Raw genomic sequence first — 17,924 nt, forward strand, 5'->3', positions numbered from 1 at the left:
CTAGAACTTTGCAGGCAGGAAACACATGTTCTGTGTTCTCTCTGGGAAGTTGGAAATCTTTCTTCTCAGTGGAACAGAGGCATCTGCTTTAGACCCTGGTATCTTATAAGACACTGAATCTGAAACGTTTGAAGTCAACATACCGTACAGTGGTACAGAATCATAGGGTTGCAAGGGATCTCCAGGGTCATCCAGTCCAAGCTCTGAACAGATGTACGACTTGGTGTTCCTAGATCATCCCAGACGGAAGTTTAATAGTGTATTCTTGAAAACCTCCAAGTGCAGGGCATGCCACAGTTTCCCTAGGCACCTTGTTCCATTGTCCTATGCTTCTTACAGCTACAAAGAGCTGAGTAAAGTGGTTCTTTTCACCCCTTGAGTCTCGCATAGAAAAACTCTGATTAATGCAGCTGCAAATGGCATTTGCTTCCCCCCACCCAATAGATCACAGTGCTGTCTTATGTTGGTTTGTGATTCAGTACTGTTACCTAGCTATTGATCCCCCAGTCTGCATTTGTTCATTTGGTTTATCATAGAATTGTAGAAATTTAGGGTTGGAAAGGACCATAAGAGGTCATCTAGTCCAACCCCCTGCTCAGAGTAGGACCATCCTGAACTAGATCATCTCAGCCAAAACTTTGTCTAGCTGGGTCTTAAAAACCTGCAAGGATGGAGCTTCCACCACCTCTCTGGGTAATCTGTTCCAGTGTGTTACTACCCTCCTAGTGAGAAAATTCTTCCTAATATCTAACCTAAATTTCCCTTGGTGCAACTTCAGACCAGCGCTCCTTGTTCTGTCATCTGCAACCACAGAAAACAGTTCAGCTCCATCCTCCTTCAAACCCCCCTTCAGGTAGCTGAAGGCCAGGGGCGATGCATGGGGGGGCATGGGGTTGCATGTGCACCCCCTGAGAGCACTGGTGTATCCCCTGTCAGGCTGCACTTCCTGTTTAGCCAGCGGGCAGGGGGACAGGCGGGAGCACCAGTGCCCCCCCTGCGAGCGCCAGCCGGGAAGCAGGGCCGCCAGCGAAAGTGGCCGCACTTCCGGAAGCAGCTGGGGGAGTTCCAGAAACAGTGCGGCCACTTTTCCTGTGAATGAGATCAGCCGCAGCTAGTGGGATTGGCCACCAGGGGACCCCCTCCCCCCCAGGCGCTGACTGGTGTCGGGGGGAGGGGAGGAGCACATGCCCCACCTTGACTCAAGAGGCACCAGACACTCATGCTGAAGGCTGCTATTAAATCCCCTCTCAGGCTTCTCTTCTCTAGACTAAGTTCCCTCATCCTCTCCTCAGACGTCATGTGCCCCAGTCCTCTAACCCTTTTTGTTGCCCTCCACTGGACTCTCTCCAATTTGTCCACATCCTTCCGGTAGTGCTGTCATCTGCAAACTTGCTGAAGGTGCACTCTCTGCCATCTTCCAGGTCATTGATGAAGACATTGAACAAAACTGGCCCCAGGACTGGCCCAACTAGATACTGAGCCATTGATTACTACTTTCTGAGCCCGATACTTCAGCCAGTTTTCTATCCACCTTACAGTCCATTCATCCAGCATGCACTTCCTTAGCTTGCCTGCAGGAACGTTGTGGGAGACCATTTTGAGAGCCTTGCTAAAATCAAGGTATATCACATCCATTGGTCTCCCCATGTCTACAGAACCAGTCCTTTTGTTATAGAAGGCAGTCAGGTTGGTCAGGCATGATTTGCCCTTGGTGAATCTACACTGACTGTTCCTAATCACCTTTTTCTCCACCAAGTGCTTAGAAATGGATTCTTTGAGGATCTGCTCTGAATTTTCCAAGGACTGAGGTGAAGCAGACTGATCTCTGCTGTAGATCTCTGTAGTTCCCTGGATCCTCCTTTTTCACTTTCTTAAATATGGGCACTATGTTTGCCCCTTTCTAATCATCTTGGACCTCTCCTGATCGCCATGAGTTTTCAAAGGTGAAGGCTGGTGGCTCTGCAGTCTCATCAGCCAACTCCCTCAGCATCCTCAGGTGAATCTCATCTAGCCCCATGGACTTATATATGTGTCCAGCTTTTCTAAACAGCCCCAAACCTGTTCTTTTGTCACTGTCAGCTGTTCACTTCCTTCCCAAACTGTGCTGCCCAGTGCAGTAGTTTGGGAGCTGACCTTGCCTGTGAAGACTGAGGCGAAAAAGGCACTGCCGTTTGGCCACAGTCAGAGTTTAACTCTCTACTATAGTCAAGGATCCTTCTCCCCACATCAGGCTTGATTTCAGTGCAGCTGTATCATTCTCCATGTTCTGCCATACCTTTTCATTTCTTGTGCACTCTTTCCATTCTTCTGTGAAGTCTTCCATTCTCTTTTCTCTTCCATCTGTCTTTCTTCACGGGCCTATTCCAGCTGGAGGTACCACTCCTTTGCAGCTGCAGATTAGCTGTGGTTGGCTGGATTTCGCTCTACTTCTGAGTCATTCAGGACGGGGAAGCCATGCTGCAGACTAAAATCTTGCATCATAAATTAAAAAAACCCAAACCCTTTTGTCTTTCTGCCTTGACTCTCTCATCACCACTTTGCTTGGATGTAACTTAGCACCTCCAAACTGTGAGCTTGGGGACCTTCCTTTACACCATGCTTAATCTCTTCCACCTCCTGAGGGAGTGACTGTTTCTGTCTCTGGAGACCTGCCAGAACCTGCCCATTGGTGCACTCGTTCAGACTTTAATCACATCCTGTCTAGACTTTACTGCAATTCCCACTTTTATATTCTTCCAAAATCCCTTCAGCCAGCCTTTCGTGCTAGAGGATCCTGTTGTGCAGAGGGTCTTTGTTTTGTCTGGACCATCTGTAGTGTACCTCAGGCTTGTTCAACTTCTAAGTGGACAAGGGCCATGTATCCCATGGGCTGCACCAGTGGGGGCCTGGCCTGCAGTGGGGGCCACCCCTGCTGCACCACGTGTCTTTCTGCTGCCCCTGCCCTCCCTACTCCACTGTGTGCCCAGGTGCTTCCCCTCACCCTAAGCTCCCCTGCTGCTTTGCACCTCTCAGGCACTCCCCAGCTTCAGGCCCCTACAGCACTGCAGGCTGTGCCAGGTTATACCACCCTGCCCCCTTGTATGGGAAGGGAGAAACCAGAGGGAGACTGGAGAAACTGCTTTTGCTGCTGGACCCTCCATTTAACTCCTTGTGGGCTGCAGGTAACTTGTGGGCCTCCCATTGCACAGCTGTGGTGTACATAAAGGCATTTAATAAAGTAAGTCACTGCACAGGAAATCTTAGGCTGTGCATCTCTGACTTGGTTAGTCTCTGAGGTGCAAATCTTCCCTGCCTTCAGCTGCTCAACTGTCATGGGAAATACTCTTTCCCACCCCTCTTTTCTTCTCCCTGTTCCCACTCCTCTTCCCAGCAGAGAAATGAATTCAGGACAGACTTGCAACACCTCCATCCCAGAAGCACCAGGAATGATGTGGGTTTAGGCTACTGTCCCATGAACTCTCCACACAAGCAGGGTTTTTTTTTTTCCCCTTTGCATTTCTCCTTAAAACCAGATGTAGGTTTAGGAACAAAGCACCTCTGAAGAGGCAGGGGTGTGACAGGTCTCTGTGTGGAGTGGAGTGCCCACTACAGTGGGTCAGATCAGACCCCTGGACTCTAGCAAAGATATTTGCAAACCTGGTTCTCGGGAAGTGTAGCTCATGGCAGTATCCTGCCACCCACCCTCCCTAAATACTTAGGATTAGGGCTGGCAATCCAGTACAGTTCACCTTTCCCTTGCCCTTCCCATCCCTCTCCTTGTCGCATTCAGTCTTGCAAACCTTCCTGGCCCACATCCCAGCCCCTCTTCTCATCTGCTCTCAATGTCACACTCATGCCTACATATCTCCTGTATCCCTAACTTATCCTCCCAACCCTTTTCCTGCCACACTTACCTCCACACACCATCCCTACCTCCTTGTCCTCTCCATCTAGCCTCCCTAGTACACTCATGCTCACTCACCCTCATCTCCCACCTTCCTGTCCCTTGAATCTCCCTGTCCTCTTACCTTCAAATATAGTCACCAGTCCCTTCCCATCTCTGCCCTCCCCTCCTTCCTCACATTCTTATGCACCACCCCACATCCCTCTATCTGTCACTTACCTTCACAGCCCTTCTTCCCTCTGACATGCAGTCACCTCAGTCACACTTATGCTATACACCATCCAGTTGATAAACCTGCCTCCCACCCCATCCATGTCACACCCCCACACACCTATCCTCTGCCTGCCAGTTACCCACCCGCACCATATCTTTTCCTTCTACCCCATCCCTGGCTTTCTAGTTCCAGCCTCTCTGTCACAGTCACTCCCACTCTTCCCCATCTACTTTTCAGTCTCCTCCCAGGTGCTTCTCTACAGACTTTCCATGAAGAACCTATCTTGTAGCTTTGTGTCGTTTCAGTATTATCTTTCTCATCTCCCCTCTGGTTGTAGGAGAGCATGGACTGCCCCCAGCTCTGTAAGGAGTCTCTTCCTTATGCTTTGTTGTACAGTGCCATGTATAAAGGGTGCTGGGTGAAGCTAGTATTAAGCAGATTCATGTGAGGATCTGCCTAGACTTTACTGTTTGTGGGGGTTTTCAAACTTAGGGCTCTCAGGACCTTTACACCATTAAGTTATGCAAGTGCATAAATTAAATCTTTGAATGGCAAAATGAGCCAGTTCTTGAGGAGGAGGATGACAGTAGCCACAGCAGAACTCATCTTGATTCTCAAACTGCTTCCTGCCCAAGTGGTCCAGAGGCTAAAATATCTGTTCTGAGGGAGCAAGGTGAGGTGCTGAATCCCCCATCAGGACAAAGGAGGATTCTCTGACAATTCCCCTTGACAGAGACTGGTTCAAGAGTTGGAAAATCTACTTGATAGGGATAGATTTTGGATATTCCATCCATTTAGTTTATCCAAGAGGGTGTCAAGAAGTGGCAGTCTAAGGGTATGTCTACTCTGCTTCACTGGAGCCACCTGGGGCATCCACTCACAAGCACATCCAAATCACTTTTTCCTGCTCCTGTGTTTCAAATCTGGAAATGCTGAGGTGAAGCTGCTCTGAGGAAGCCCTCCACTGTTGCTGTCGAGCAGGCCAGAGACAGACACCTGGGGAGCGGCCCTGGGGGCTCCCCTAAGGTGTCTTTATTTCTGCATTTCCAGGCTTGGCAAGTGGGAGCAGGGGGGTAGGGCACGCTCCAGCATGGACATTCCTGGCAGCCCTGGGGATGCAGTGCAGACAGACCCTGTAAGTACAGAGGGGTAAGTGTCATGATTCAGCAAAGGTATAGCTGGAGGCTGGAAGCTAGGGAAATTTAGGCTAGTAAGAAGGCATATGCTGTTAAGCAAGGGTAACTGATTATTAGAAGAACTTACGTAACAATGTGGTGGATCCTCCATAACTTCAAGTCTTTCCATCACAGGCTTGACTACATATACTTTTTGTACCAATTGTACTATACTAATAATAAAGATCTTTATCCTGATACAAAAGTATTCAATTTTCAGGGTTGCCTCAGTACAGTCTTATGAGCATAGGAACAAGTATTGCTTCATGAATACAAAATCTGTGAGTGGATCAGTCTCAAGACTGGCTGTCTTTTTCTAAGAGATCTGCCCTAGATCAATTAGGCATACAGGCTTGACACAGAAGTCAGTGGTAGATTTTTCTGGCCTGTGTTATACAAGACATTGGAACAGATACATGATTCTGATCCCTGGGATGCCACAAGGTACTTTGAAGGGTATCGTATAATATTAGCATTGCTAGGTGTGCCAACACCTACATGAAATGCAAAACTCTAGAACTTTTGGTCTAGAGTTTTGCATTTCTTTTTGTCTCAGACCAACATGGCTGGGAAATACATCCCTAACACCTACATGTGATTCACAAAGATAAACCTGCAGAGTGCACCCAGATGAGACCATATGTGAGGTTTGCAGTGCCTCAAACCCGCTTGTGGCGCCAGAAACCACACGCAGTAAATGTGTAACTGTGCGTCAAGCTACAAATTTGCAGCATGGTGCTAAAATTTGATACCAGGTTGTCCTGGTATCAAACAAAAAACTGCCGCCAAAAGTGGCACGGCGCATGTGGCAGTAACATGCGCTGCCAGAAACAGAGACTGGCTATCTAGAACCATGCTCTGGCTGCCGGCCAGGCTTCTTGTGGCTGGATTCATGCTTCTGCTGCCCTGGGAGGCCCGTAGGACCCTAGGTAAGGCTGCTAGGGTTAGCATATGTGCTAGCTCCAGCCTCCCTTACCCCATCTGAGACAATTTGGCGTGTGCTGGAGTGCATGTGCAGGGGCATGCCCTGGCAGGGGCACAAAAAGCAGTGGCACAAATGTGTGCCGCTGCTTTTTGTGCCCCTGGAAATGCAGGCCTCTGCATGTTGGGGCACGTCCCGTGATATCAAAAAGGAATCTGTAGTGTCAAAAACATTTTCTGACTTGTGGTCTTTCCTAGTTCTTTGCAACAGAAAACTTTCACTCATTTCTTGACTGGAAAAATAACAGAGAAACCTCAGAGCTAGTATTTTCCAAGGGATGCCTTTAGTCTAATGAGGGGTGCCCTGAGTCTAAGGAGGTTGAGAACTGATCTGTGGGGGAGTCCTGTGGGCCAGATGACAGGGCCCTAGGGGCTGAGCATTCCTGGACTAGTTAATCATCTAATTAGCAGGTGTTGAACATGCCTGAAAACGGCCAGGGCATTCTTTGCTGATTCATTGTGGCAGATACATAATGGTGGAAATGGGAGCTGCTCTTTATGCCAAGGGGCCTAGAATTTATTTTGTTGGTGTCTGGAGGTGGGTTTTCCCCCTGCTTCATGTGTCTTAATGAAGCATGGCTGTTTCCCCCCATTGCAGCTTCCTTCTTGATGAGATTTGTAACAGCCCCAGCAGTTGTTCAGCCCTGCTCCTCTCTTACCCTGTTAGGATTTGTGGGTAGAAACAATCTCTCTGCAGCCTAAAAGGCTGCAGTACACTTTTTCCCCAGTTCCCTGATGTGTATTTTCCTGCTCTGGTATTTATTTTATGTTCTTGTTTCAAGCCCCCAGTAAACGAGAGGGGTTTTAATCATACCTCTTCTTGCACTGATGCTTTGCTCTGTCGGCATGTGGTTGAACAGAGGATCTGATGCAAAAGTAAAAAAATAAGCTTTTGTCTTCTGCTGTAGTGGAGGATGGGGGCAGCTATGCAGTGTTTTTAGAGAAGTTGTCACTGGCATTTGTAAATGAGGCCACCATCCAGACAGCAGCATAACTTTTATCCAGTAAAATTAGCACTTGGGCAGGAGTTTTAAAGGGAAGGGAATAGTAGCAGATTTGCAGCTAGGGAATGTATTTCATTCGACATTTACTTCAGCTAAGAGCTGAATTTGTCAGTTTCCCAAGTTAAATATAATTCAGTAATACTCTCCACCAAGCTGGCCATTGTTATTTTTGGAGCTGGCTAGACTCTTTTCCATGGATTTTTTTTCCTCCCTAAAGTTTACTTGTGTCCCCAGAAAAATCTGGATCTAGCCACTTGCAATTCCCCTAAGCAAGGCTGGAAATAATCTCTTCCTTCACAACAGCCTTTTCTTTCCACGTCAATCATTTTCCTTTTTATGGTGGGATATGAACCTTATATACCACATATATGGGCTGCCTGCTGATCCATTCATGGTAATGCCTTAAATCTCTCTCACTGGTTTTCAGAAACAATCGGAGGCACTTTACAAATTATTCTGTGAACATGATAAAAGAATTCTCCATGGAGCTCTCCCCTGTTACTGATACTAAATTGTTTCACTGCACCTGATGGATGTTATACTGGGGTCTTTTCTGGAGCGTGTGGAGGAAACATACAGACCTGGAACACAATCAAAGCTTTTCCTAATAATACCCCGTGCCAAGGGGTGCTGTCCAGCGGTTTTATAGACCTAGAGTTTCGGAAGCAGGCAGAGCCTGCTTACGTTTTCCTGCTCTCATCTTTCCTATTTTTGATAAAATGGTTTCTGCTCATCTTGAAGGCTACCCTGTCCCACTATTCTTTTCTCCACACCACTGGGCTTGTGTCTTTACAAACAAAGTGAATTTATCTGGAGATTTTATTATTCCTGCTACAAAGACTCTCTGTGAACCCCATTCTATTAGTAGATCTGGGATTTTCAAGTGGATTTAGCAGTTTAGAGACTTCCTTTCCCGTGGACACTCTGGCTACAACCTGCCATGTGGTTTAATCACTGACTTTGCTTAATGGCTTTGTGCCTGGCCAGAGATCCACTGCCACTATTTATAACACTAGTGGGCCAGAGCCAGCTTTCCACTGTGTCTTGGAGAAAAATAAATTTCAAGATTATTGCACAGCAGGGAGCTGCACTCACATACATCTTTCCATTCCTATGTGGGAGCCAGCTCAGGCCTCACCAGATAAATTATGAAGAAATTAAACTACCCCCCTTTTGAATATTTACTCTGCTAGTTCAAAGTTTTGCTTTCAGGGACCTTGTACTTCCTTAGACTATGTGATAGACAGCCTAATTCTGACCTGACACTCACTGACTTCAGTGGGTACTTGTACACACGATGGGGGTTTAGTTCTCCCTAAATTGAAATGGTAGGTTTTTAATTGTGTTGTTTAAAAACCCACCGTTTCAATTTAGGGACTTCTGTGATGCCACATGCCTCCCCCCCAGCTCCATGAGAAGAAAAAAAAAAGCGGTGAGTGATTCTTTTTTTTTTTTTTACCCCTGTGCCGCTGCCCGCCATCCCCCCCCCCAGCCCCCCCAGCCCACCTTTCTCTCCCGTGGTGGGGGGTAGAGGAATGGCTAAGTACCGGTGGGCTGAGCAGTCTGTGAGCTGCAGAGGACTCTGGTCCTTTCCTCCATAGTGATGGCATCTCCCAGGTGGCACCTGCCCATTAGCACCCTGCTTGGGCACTGCTCGTGCAGGCAGGATCAACTGAGAACAAAAAATGAAACTAGGGGTGAAAGCCTGATCTTCTTTTTTTCCCCCCTCCTAGAATCTGGTGCTTCCCCAGGCAGCTCCTGCCCGCTAACAGCTCGCCCAGGTGGTCTCAGGGGGCACGACAGCTGTGGAGGGAAGCACCAGGCCCTGTGCAGCTCAGGCAGACAAACAGGCTCTGGGAGAAAAAAAAAAAAAAAAAAGATCAGGCTCCTTGCTGCTTTTTTCTTTTTTTTCCCTCAGTTGAGGCTGTCTGTATGACCGGCTGCCCAGTGCTTCCCTCCATGGTGGCAGAGCCTCCAAGGACAGCCTGGGCCAGGTGCTAGTGGGCAGGTGCTGCCTGGGGGGCCGTTGCTGCCGTGGAAGGAAGATCTGGGGTCCCCCGCAGCTCAGGGGCCACTTGGCCTGCTGGCAGCTCACCTCTCGGCCGCAGGAGAGGCAGGTAGGCTCCAGCACCCTGTGCACCATCCCCACTGCCTTCCTGCTGTCTGGGACCACTGGGGAATGGGCTGGCTTGCACCTGGGGTACAGCAGCAAGGCAGTAGTAGGGCGGCTGTGCGTGCAGGAGAAGGCAGTGGAGACGGTGCACAGGGCACTGGAAGCCCTCCAAGCCAAAGCTCCCTTGAGCACATCTGGGTTTCTAGGGCCCTGTGCACTATTGCACTTTTGTACTTATCAGTCTAAAATACCTTGGATGGGTTTTACAAGCAAAGTCATTTAAAGCGAAATATGCTGCCGAACGTGTGCATCGTTATGAAATTAAAGTGGAATATGCCGCCGAACATGTAAACAGCAATGCCATTAAAGTGGTGGAAAAGGGCAATTAAGCTGCTTTAAAGACCGATTTTGTTGCATGTACAAGCATCCAGTGGAATTGCTCCTGGTTTTGCCAGCATCACTAAGAAGAGAGCCAGGCCCAAACTATTTTTGCAATAAAATGTTTCCCATCAGAGCAGTGGGTCTTGCCTGCTTCAGGACCCTTGGATTGTCAAATAGCTGGACAACACACCTGGATCTGAGTGGGAGTTGTGAGTATGTATCCCTGGGTAGAATTCAGCACATCTGAGTATTATTAGGAAATATTTTGCTTGCATTCCAGATTTGCTTTACTTTGCTTTGTTTTGTTTTTTTATCTCTACATACTCCAGAAAAGATCTCACTCCAGAGCAGCTACGCCATGCTGTATCTAATGCTAAGAAAATTTTGACTTTTGAAGTGTTCTGAAGTGCTGGCTTCTGCCATTTCTGAAGTGGTTGCAATTGTTCTAGCTCTGTAGGAAGAAGCATGTAAAGGCTGCTTATGTCTGGTTCTTTATCACGTAACATACCTCAGATCTGGCCTTTCCATACCATCTGCATGCACAAAACATAAGATGCTGGCTGAGAAGAGCTTCTTCCCCAGTGGAGTGAGGTGGAGGCTGTCTCTTCCCAGCAGACCACTCCCTCTCTCTCTGAAGAGTGGACTGTGGCTGTAGAGGGGAAAGCCTTGACGGTGGTACCAGTGCCACAGTCTTCTGTTTACTGCCTCGATTGTCTCTCCCTCCTCAGCCCATGACCCATCATCAAAAGGATCAAGGAAAAACCCACCTGCACTCCCAACTCCCTGAGCCCTGCTCCCAGAGCCCTGTAGCCACTCGTGGGATTGCTTAGAGTCATGCTGTTTGTGCCCACATGGATAAGGAGCATAGGATAGTGGCTGGAAAGCCGGATAAGTTTTGAGATCCTCTCAGCCACATACTGGATATGGGCTCCCGGGAGGCAGCAGACCTCCTGGGCTAAGGGGTTGGGACGACATATTGTACCCTCTGTCCCCCTTAGGAGGGAGTCACCCACAATGACCACTCTGTGTTTCATCTTAGGGATGATAGCTGGTTGTGTTTCTTGGTCACTTGCAGTAGCTGGCAGCTCTGCAGGCTCTACTGGTGCTGCAAGAGGTTCATACCTGTTGCAGAGATCCACGGGGGTGGTGATCCTGGTACAGTGAACCTTGGGGCCAGAGACGAACTTTGTCCAGCCCCCTCGCTGGACAGTATGGAAGTGCCTCTTGGCCTCCCTGGTCCTGGCAGGGGACATAGGTTGCTCATCTGTCCTGGTTGAAGTGCCTGGCAGTAGGAGTCAATCTCTGTTTGCCATCCCTGATGTCACACAGCCTCTGCACCGTGGTCTGGAGCTCCACTATCTGGAACAATATGGAGCAAACCTCCCAAGGGGAGGTTACAGTGCTCCTGATCCCATGGGCCTGGAGTTGTGCCAGGCGGCCCCCACAGCCCGGAGCCAGGGGTTCATCTGAATGGAGACCGGAACCGTGGGTTCTGGCTGGGTGGAGGCCTCGGGAGTACCAGAGGGGAGGGATCCAGCTGTGGGGGGAACCTCGGGGTGCGACCTGTCTCGCCCACCATTGCACCGGTAATAGTTTGGCTACTACTGTGCCAACCAGTCCCTTGAGGCTCTCTGCCTAGGGCCTCAGACCCGCCTTGTGTTTTCTTCTGCCACCATTCACCCCTGGGCTTGCCCAGGCCCAGATCAGCAACTCATCCTCATTCAAGTCCCTCTTTAAAGCTCTCTTTTGTGATACCTATCAAAGGCTTAACTGTGGCTCAACCACTGCTAAGACATCCTGCTAATTGCTATTGTCTCTTTGTTTCCTTGTGACCCTAAATGTCTGTCCAGGTCCATTCTCTTCTGCTTTATGCTTGATTGTAAACTCAGGGCAGCACTGTGTTTTGGTTATGCATTTGTACAGTGCCTGGCATGGTGGAACTCAGCCTATAATTCTGGTCCCTACTCAGGTCTGCATTACAAACAGTTAATTATATCTGCCAGCCCTGTACTCATCCTGGGATATGAAAGCCAAGCATGGCTTTTTCTGGCTTATATTACAGTCAACAAAGGATTCAGTAATTTGTTAAAAACTCTGTAGTCAGTGGTTGTATGAGCAAGGAAAGACTCCAGGAATATTGGCCTCACAGTTGTGTTGACTTTTCGTGGTGGCTGGAGTAAGAAACAGCAGAAGCTAGACTTGCTCAGAAAATAATTTTGAAATGTTGACTGTATGTTGAAACTTGAAAAGATAAGGAAAAAATGTTTTTTGGAAATGTCCTCCCTTTTTATGCCACCAATAGGGCTCATATAAATTTTTCAGGTGTCAGATTGTTTTAATTTTGGGAAAGGGGAAACCAGTTTTGGCAGATTTCCCCCCTGCTTTAACTAGATGTAGTAAGAACTTACTTAATTCAGTAAACCCAGCAGATCTGACTCTCAAGTTGTTGGTGGACTAGTTCTGTGGGAGCCATTTTTACACAGGTGTTTGAGGGTTTGCTTCTATGGCCTTTCTTATGCTGAATAGCCTGCCTTACCTCAAAGGTATGATTTAAGTATATGCCTGACTAACTGCTACTGCAGAACCGGGCTGAAGAAGGAATCTGAGATCAAGCCCTTCAAAAAACAATATCACATTTGAAATGTCTCTTCGCTTTCCCTGTACAGTACTCCAATTTTTTATGAAGTAGGTATGTGTTTTACAGACTAGAGCAGAGGTGGTCAAAAAAATTCTAGCAGTGCTATTTTCTGGTACAGTTGTAGTTCTGTTGATGCTGAAGTGTGTTGTAGGAATATGTTGACTTAAAAAGAAAAATATTGATGGAGAAAAAATTTAAACCTTGTTTTGCAACAGTAATGTTAACATGTTTTGATTTGGTAAAGTAATTGTGTTTTATTTTGACTTTGTTTCTGTTAATTTTCATTTGATGTTTATATGCTATACAATATTAATTTGACTGAGATTTAGTACATGCTGTATTTTAATATTGTAATATAGTATACAAGCTGAATGAATGGACATTCTTGATATGTAGCATTCCTATACAGTAGTTCAAAATGTACATTTTCCATGTTTTTTTTTTGTTTTGGGAGAAATTTTAGAAATTTCATTTTTTGCTCAGACTTGAAATGAATAAAAATAGAAATGTCAGAATTGTGCATGGAGTGGAATGGAAATTCTGGTTTCTGGCCAGCCTGTTGTCAAGGAAGTGCTTCAAGGCTTATGCTGGCCTCTCCCTGTTAGACTCCAGGCTGAACCTAAACATAAGGTGTTGTGGCAGAGCAGTTAAGATCCTCTGCTTCGGCCCCAGATATACCAGCACTGCTCCAGAATTGTGCCAAAAGCCACCTCCAGTTGACTTGGCTGTAAATATGTCTCTGGCCAGTCAGGTGGCGGGGGGGTCAAAGGCACTTGATGCTGGCCACATCACTGCCCTCTTTACAATTCATTACAGAAACTGGTGTACCTTAGTCATACTTGGTTCACAAGGATCCTCCATCTGAGACCTACCGAGGGTCAGATTATGCCATATCTGTCTTCTCTGGGCTTCACATACCTTCTCCTGAAATTGCTGGCAATGGCAGAGAGAGTATATACACTTACTCCTCCCATCACAGGACCCCAGAATTTGCCTATAGGTCCATTATGAGGCAGTAGCAGTAGTCTAGTGACACCTTGCAGGAGCTCCTGCCATTTAGAGTACTGAGCATATTGCAGAGCTCATGATGTCCTCTTCTTCCAGGTGACCCTTTTCATCTACTCAGACTTGCTGCTTTTCACCAAGGAGGATGAGCCGGGGCGCTGCAACGTGCTGAGGAATCCTCTCTATCTGCAGAGTGTAAAGCTCCAGGAAGGTGAGTGTGTGCAGCAGGCCAAAGCCTTTCTCCTGTGGTTCATGTGGGCAACAATTGGGTCGACCCAGCACGGCAGGGCAGTCAAGCTGGGCTGTCTGGGCCAGCACCTGCTTTGTTCCTGGGCATGGCGAGAGTCTCAGAAGTACACGATCTCTCCTTCCACTTGTGCTGCTGAACCTACACACCAGGGAAGGAGTCCAGGACGTGGGCTCACCCTTCCCTTACGGAGGCCAGTCCAGCCCTCCCCATTATTCCCTGAATACAGACTCGCGTGCTTTAATATTTAAAGCGTACAGAGTGCTAGGAATAGCTCTGATTTTCATAGCCTGTCACACCTCTTGCGGTTACCACAAATGGAACAAGACCCTTCTGGGATGAGGGGCCATCCCTTCCAAGGATGCTGCCGTGCTGTGCCGCGCTGCGCTGCGCCGCACCCGCCCTCCCGGTGCTGCATTGTGTACAGCGGTAGTTAGCTAAGGCTGAGAAGGGAAGTGGAGTCTTGAGGTTTCCCCCCTGGTGCTTGAAGAGAGCACAGCAGCTTCCTCCACAGGAGTCTGACTAAGCCCTACTGACCTTTACTTGCCCCACTTCCCCTGGCATCCACCCCCTGCTTCCCTCCCAAGCTAGCTGGGGAAGTTCACACATCCACATTGCAAAATGCCAAGGTCTGAGGGGAAAAGGCAAAGAGTGAGGCTGGCTGGGCTGGGCTGTAAGCATTTTTCTCGTGCAGGCTGCTTTGCCTGGCTATTACACCCCGCTGCTTGTTTGGGAGAGGGAATTTCAGCAACAGAGAGGTCTTGGGGGCAGGGGCTGAAATTAGTTCATGCCAGAGAACATGGAGCATGACCTTGGCTGCTCAGATACAAAAGAGGAACAAAATAATTGCTCCACTCTTCATTTCCTATGTAGAGTCAGCTCTGGACCTTGATCCCAATCCCACCTTGCTCCTTCCTTCCTGGTGCAGCTAGTCTATTTGATTACAGGTAAAAATACCCTTTGAAAAGTCTGAAGAAGCCATTCTCAGCCTGCAGCTTACAGGAGCAGCTGCTGGGGCCTAAGCGTGCTTTAAGGGCGGTAGCTGAGGACCATACGGTAGAGGCACCGAAGAACCGAGCTGGTATTCCTTGGTACTCACAACTGAAGTTGGTGAGATGTGCATTATGGCACTGCAGCCTTCTGCTAACCCAAACACTGGCATGGCGGGAGGAGAGGGGGCTAATCAAGCTCTTACCCCCCCTGTGCAATTTGGGCAGCTGAAGAAATCTTAGTGAAGAGAGACCTAACTATAGCTGTGCCCTGTTTTTCTGTCATGGCTGAGGAGTGCAGCAGGGCTGATGTGTGTACCTGTATTTGTGAGGTGTTTCTGAACTGGTTGGGATGGGCTGATTTCTCCATCCCTCCTCCCTCCGAGGCCATTGTCCTCCATTTGCTCTGGTTCTGCTGTTTTCTGTCCCAGTGTACTGCCTACCCGGCACTAGGAGCCTGTGTTGACTGTTGCGAGTGCTTATTCTAGGACTGGGCTGTGACTAATGAGTTACTCAGGGGGATTCTCACTTCCCATTTGTGAATCTCATGTGGATAGATTGTGATTTTCTCCAGCCGATTTGAAATCTATGAAAATTAGTCTTGCCTGTCAGCTTGTTCCAGTTCATTGTGGGCTTTTAGTATTGAATGTTCGAGCCGTTTCAGTTGGATCCAAAGGTTACCTGGTCTGTTTCTCTTCCTTTAGCACATGGGACATAGCATTTCTTGGTTCCTGGAGCATTACTGCAAGTAAAGTCCTCTTCTGGGGAGGATGGATGCAGTGGGGGTGATCCAGGCAGAACTAACTCATTTAGAAATGAGACTGAGTACTTTGTGAGGAGTTTTTGGCTCTCTTTGCCCTGTGCTGCTTATTCTAATGACTTGATGTGGAAATGTCCTTTGTGAAGTACTTTTCTGTTGGCGTCCAGCCCTGTAGTGGTAAGTTCTGGAAAGGCGCATATTTTGATTGCACAGCTTGGCAGATCCTGACTGAGATGTCAGATGGCCTTTTCAATCTGAACTGCCATCAAAGTCTGCTTCTTCCTTCTGGTCTTGTTCAGGAGCTCAAAGAAGTTGGCTTTGCTTGTGCCTGTCCCCGTGGCACTTGATGTTGACTCTCAGTGAAGCCTGTTTGCAGGTCCTGCTATACTGCTGTGCACCTTTACCCTCCCGCGTGTCAGTCTGATTCCTCAGGCAGTTACCTTTTTCCTTGAAACTATAACTGCTTGCTTAGTCCTACGTCAGAGAGTCTAACGAGGAAGGACAGTGACCACCCCTGAAAAGGAGGGACGTTTCTTTTCGAATAACCTTGGCTGGGATTTCAATGCTTAGTGTAATATGCTTCTAGACACCAGCCCCGAGTATGGATTTAACTGGTCTGTCACAAAGGTGTATAGGCCGACCCATATAAACCCCTCTCCACCCCCATCATTCCCTTTTGGCAGAGACTTTTTGTTGGTCTCCTAACTCACTGAATGGCACATTGATAGGAACAGGCGTATTGCTGAGTATAACAATTGAGATATCTCCGGTACACTGAAGACCATTGTGATGTTTCCTGTTTCTGTTGCTTACTGCACTGTGCAAAGGCAAATCAATATAATCTGCTTTACAATGCTCTGTCTTCCTGCTTTAGAAGCCCAACATGGCTGATGAGTATTGCACCAGCCAATGTTTCCAAGGGGCCGGCTAGCTTCCTCAGTAGATACTGTGGGAATTTCCATCTCAAGTTACCGCCTTGCTGGGGAACCGCACCCCTCCTGGCGTGCATGTGCATTAGTTTAGTGCTTAGCAGCAAAAAATCAAGGGCCCTGCTGTGAGATCTTCCCAGTTATGGTCCTGTCTCCCGCCCGTTTGGGATCCCAAAGTGAGAACAGTCATCTACTTTATGCTGCTTTGCTACCCACCTGCAGGAGCTTGGAGAAGTGCTACACTTGAAGTAACCTCTCGTGTAGTACATCGTCCATGGACTGCAGTGATCTAGTAGATGGTGCTGGTAAAACTGCTCGGGTCATTATAGCCTGCTCCCAACCCTCTGCTGCCCGCAGGGTTCAGTAGTTCTTGACTTGGATCTATTCTTGGGTCTTCTGTTTACCTTTTACTGGAAAGGAGACCAGAGGTGCTGGTGTGTTGGGAAGACATTGCTTACATACAAGTCTTTTAGCATGTGAGGAATAGCTCCCCTTACCTCCCCATCAGTGGCTCTGTGGAAATATAGCTTCCTTAGGGAGGGAGAGATTCGGCACTGAATGGATGTGTACTTTGTAAAACTCATTTGTTTCCTGTCAGTACATTGAGGAGCACATGAGCAGGCAAGGCCCAGTGGTGCTTTGGAGGAACACTCTCAGGTTAATTTGAAATGCTAAAGCCCAACCTGAAGTTTAATACATTTGAGAAGAATTTTAAACATCTTGGATCCTGGTGGGTTTTGTTTTACTCTGCTGTTTGGCTGCAGATTTTCTTTTAACACATCTCTGAGCACAGCGTGATCAAAGACTATTTGTTTGTCACGACAGAAATGGTGTATGACGGTGAGCATGGCATGTGTATGGAATAGACTGTGCTAGCTATCTGACTGTCGTCTTCAGAGGGCTGGGGTCTCTCCCAGGTAGGGAATGACTGTCTACTTAGGGTTGGTCCCTAGTTTGTTTCAGGTTCTCATGTCCTAGCCCAACACTGCCATGGTTTGAGTTGCAAAGGTAGCTGGGTAGGTTCCTTTGGGACTTAAAATACATTCTGGTAGATCTTGTAACAGCCTCTGTGTTTGTGCTTCAGAATCTACATTTGGGTCTGTCCCTCCTGGCACTGTCCTTCTCATACAGTCTCTGGCAGTCTGTCTGCAAAGGCAATTCTTCTGTCCATAGTCTCCTACTATGCACAGATACATGCCCACAAACGCATGTAATGCAATTCTCAGGATTTTATTCTGAGGTTTGTAATATTTGGGGCTTTTTGTAAAGCCTTGTACCTGGAGTCTTGTGATTATGGAAGAAACTCAGTTTCCATTTGCTTTACATCTGATGGCTTGTGAAAGAAGGCAAATAAAAAACTCATTATCTTGCTCCACACATTCATGATTTTTAAGCCCGTCTTGTGATTTGGAGTGGTCTAACATTGTTTTTGAATGTTTGGTGCCAATAATGTGCCTGCATATACACATCCAGACGCACATACTTGTACACACAGAGCAAATTTCCATGCAAGGTTAATTCAGTGCTGCTTGAGGAGCACACACAATATGGCTTTGCTCATCCTTTCCAATGAGGAGTTGGTTGCACTGGGGGCCTGTGGTGTTT

General features: G+C 47.7%; 1 protein-coding gene across 4 annotated transcripts in view; it reads left to right on the forward strand.

Annotated features, from left to right (window-relative positions):
* Positions 1-17,924, forward strand: part of RGS3 (regulator of G protein signaling 3) — a 155,237-nt gene that overhangs the window by 63,110 nt on the left and 74,203 nt on the right. For all 4 annotated transcript variants that reach the window (XM_090021712.1, XM_090021713.1, XM_090021714.1 and 1 more), the window contains one exon: positions 13,494-13,605. In XM_090021712.1, the coding sequence (XP_089877838.1) occupies positions 13,494-13,605 (112 nt within the window). The remainder of the gene's footprint in view (positions 1-13,493; positions 13,606-17,924) is intronic.

This window comes from Crocodylus siamensis, chromosome 11, assembly GCF_052110815.1.
Source record: "Crocodylus siamensis isolate JL-2025a chromosome 11, ASM5211081v1, whole genome shotgun sequence".
Classification (NCBI taxonomy): domain Eukaryota; kingdom Metazoa; phylum Chordata; order Crocodylia; family Crocodylidae; genus Crocodylus; species Crocodylus siamensis.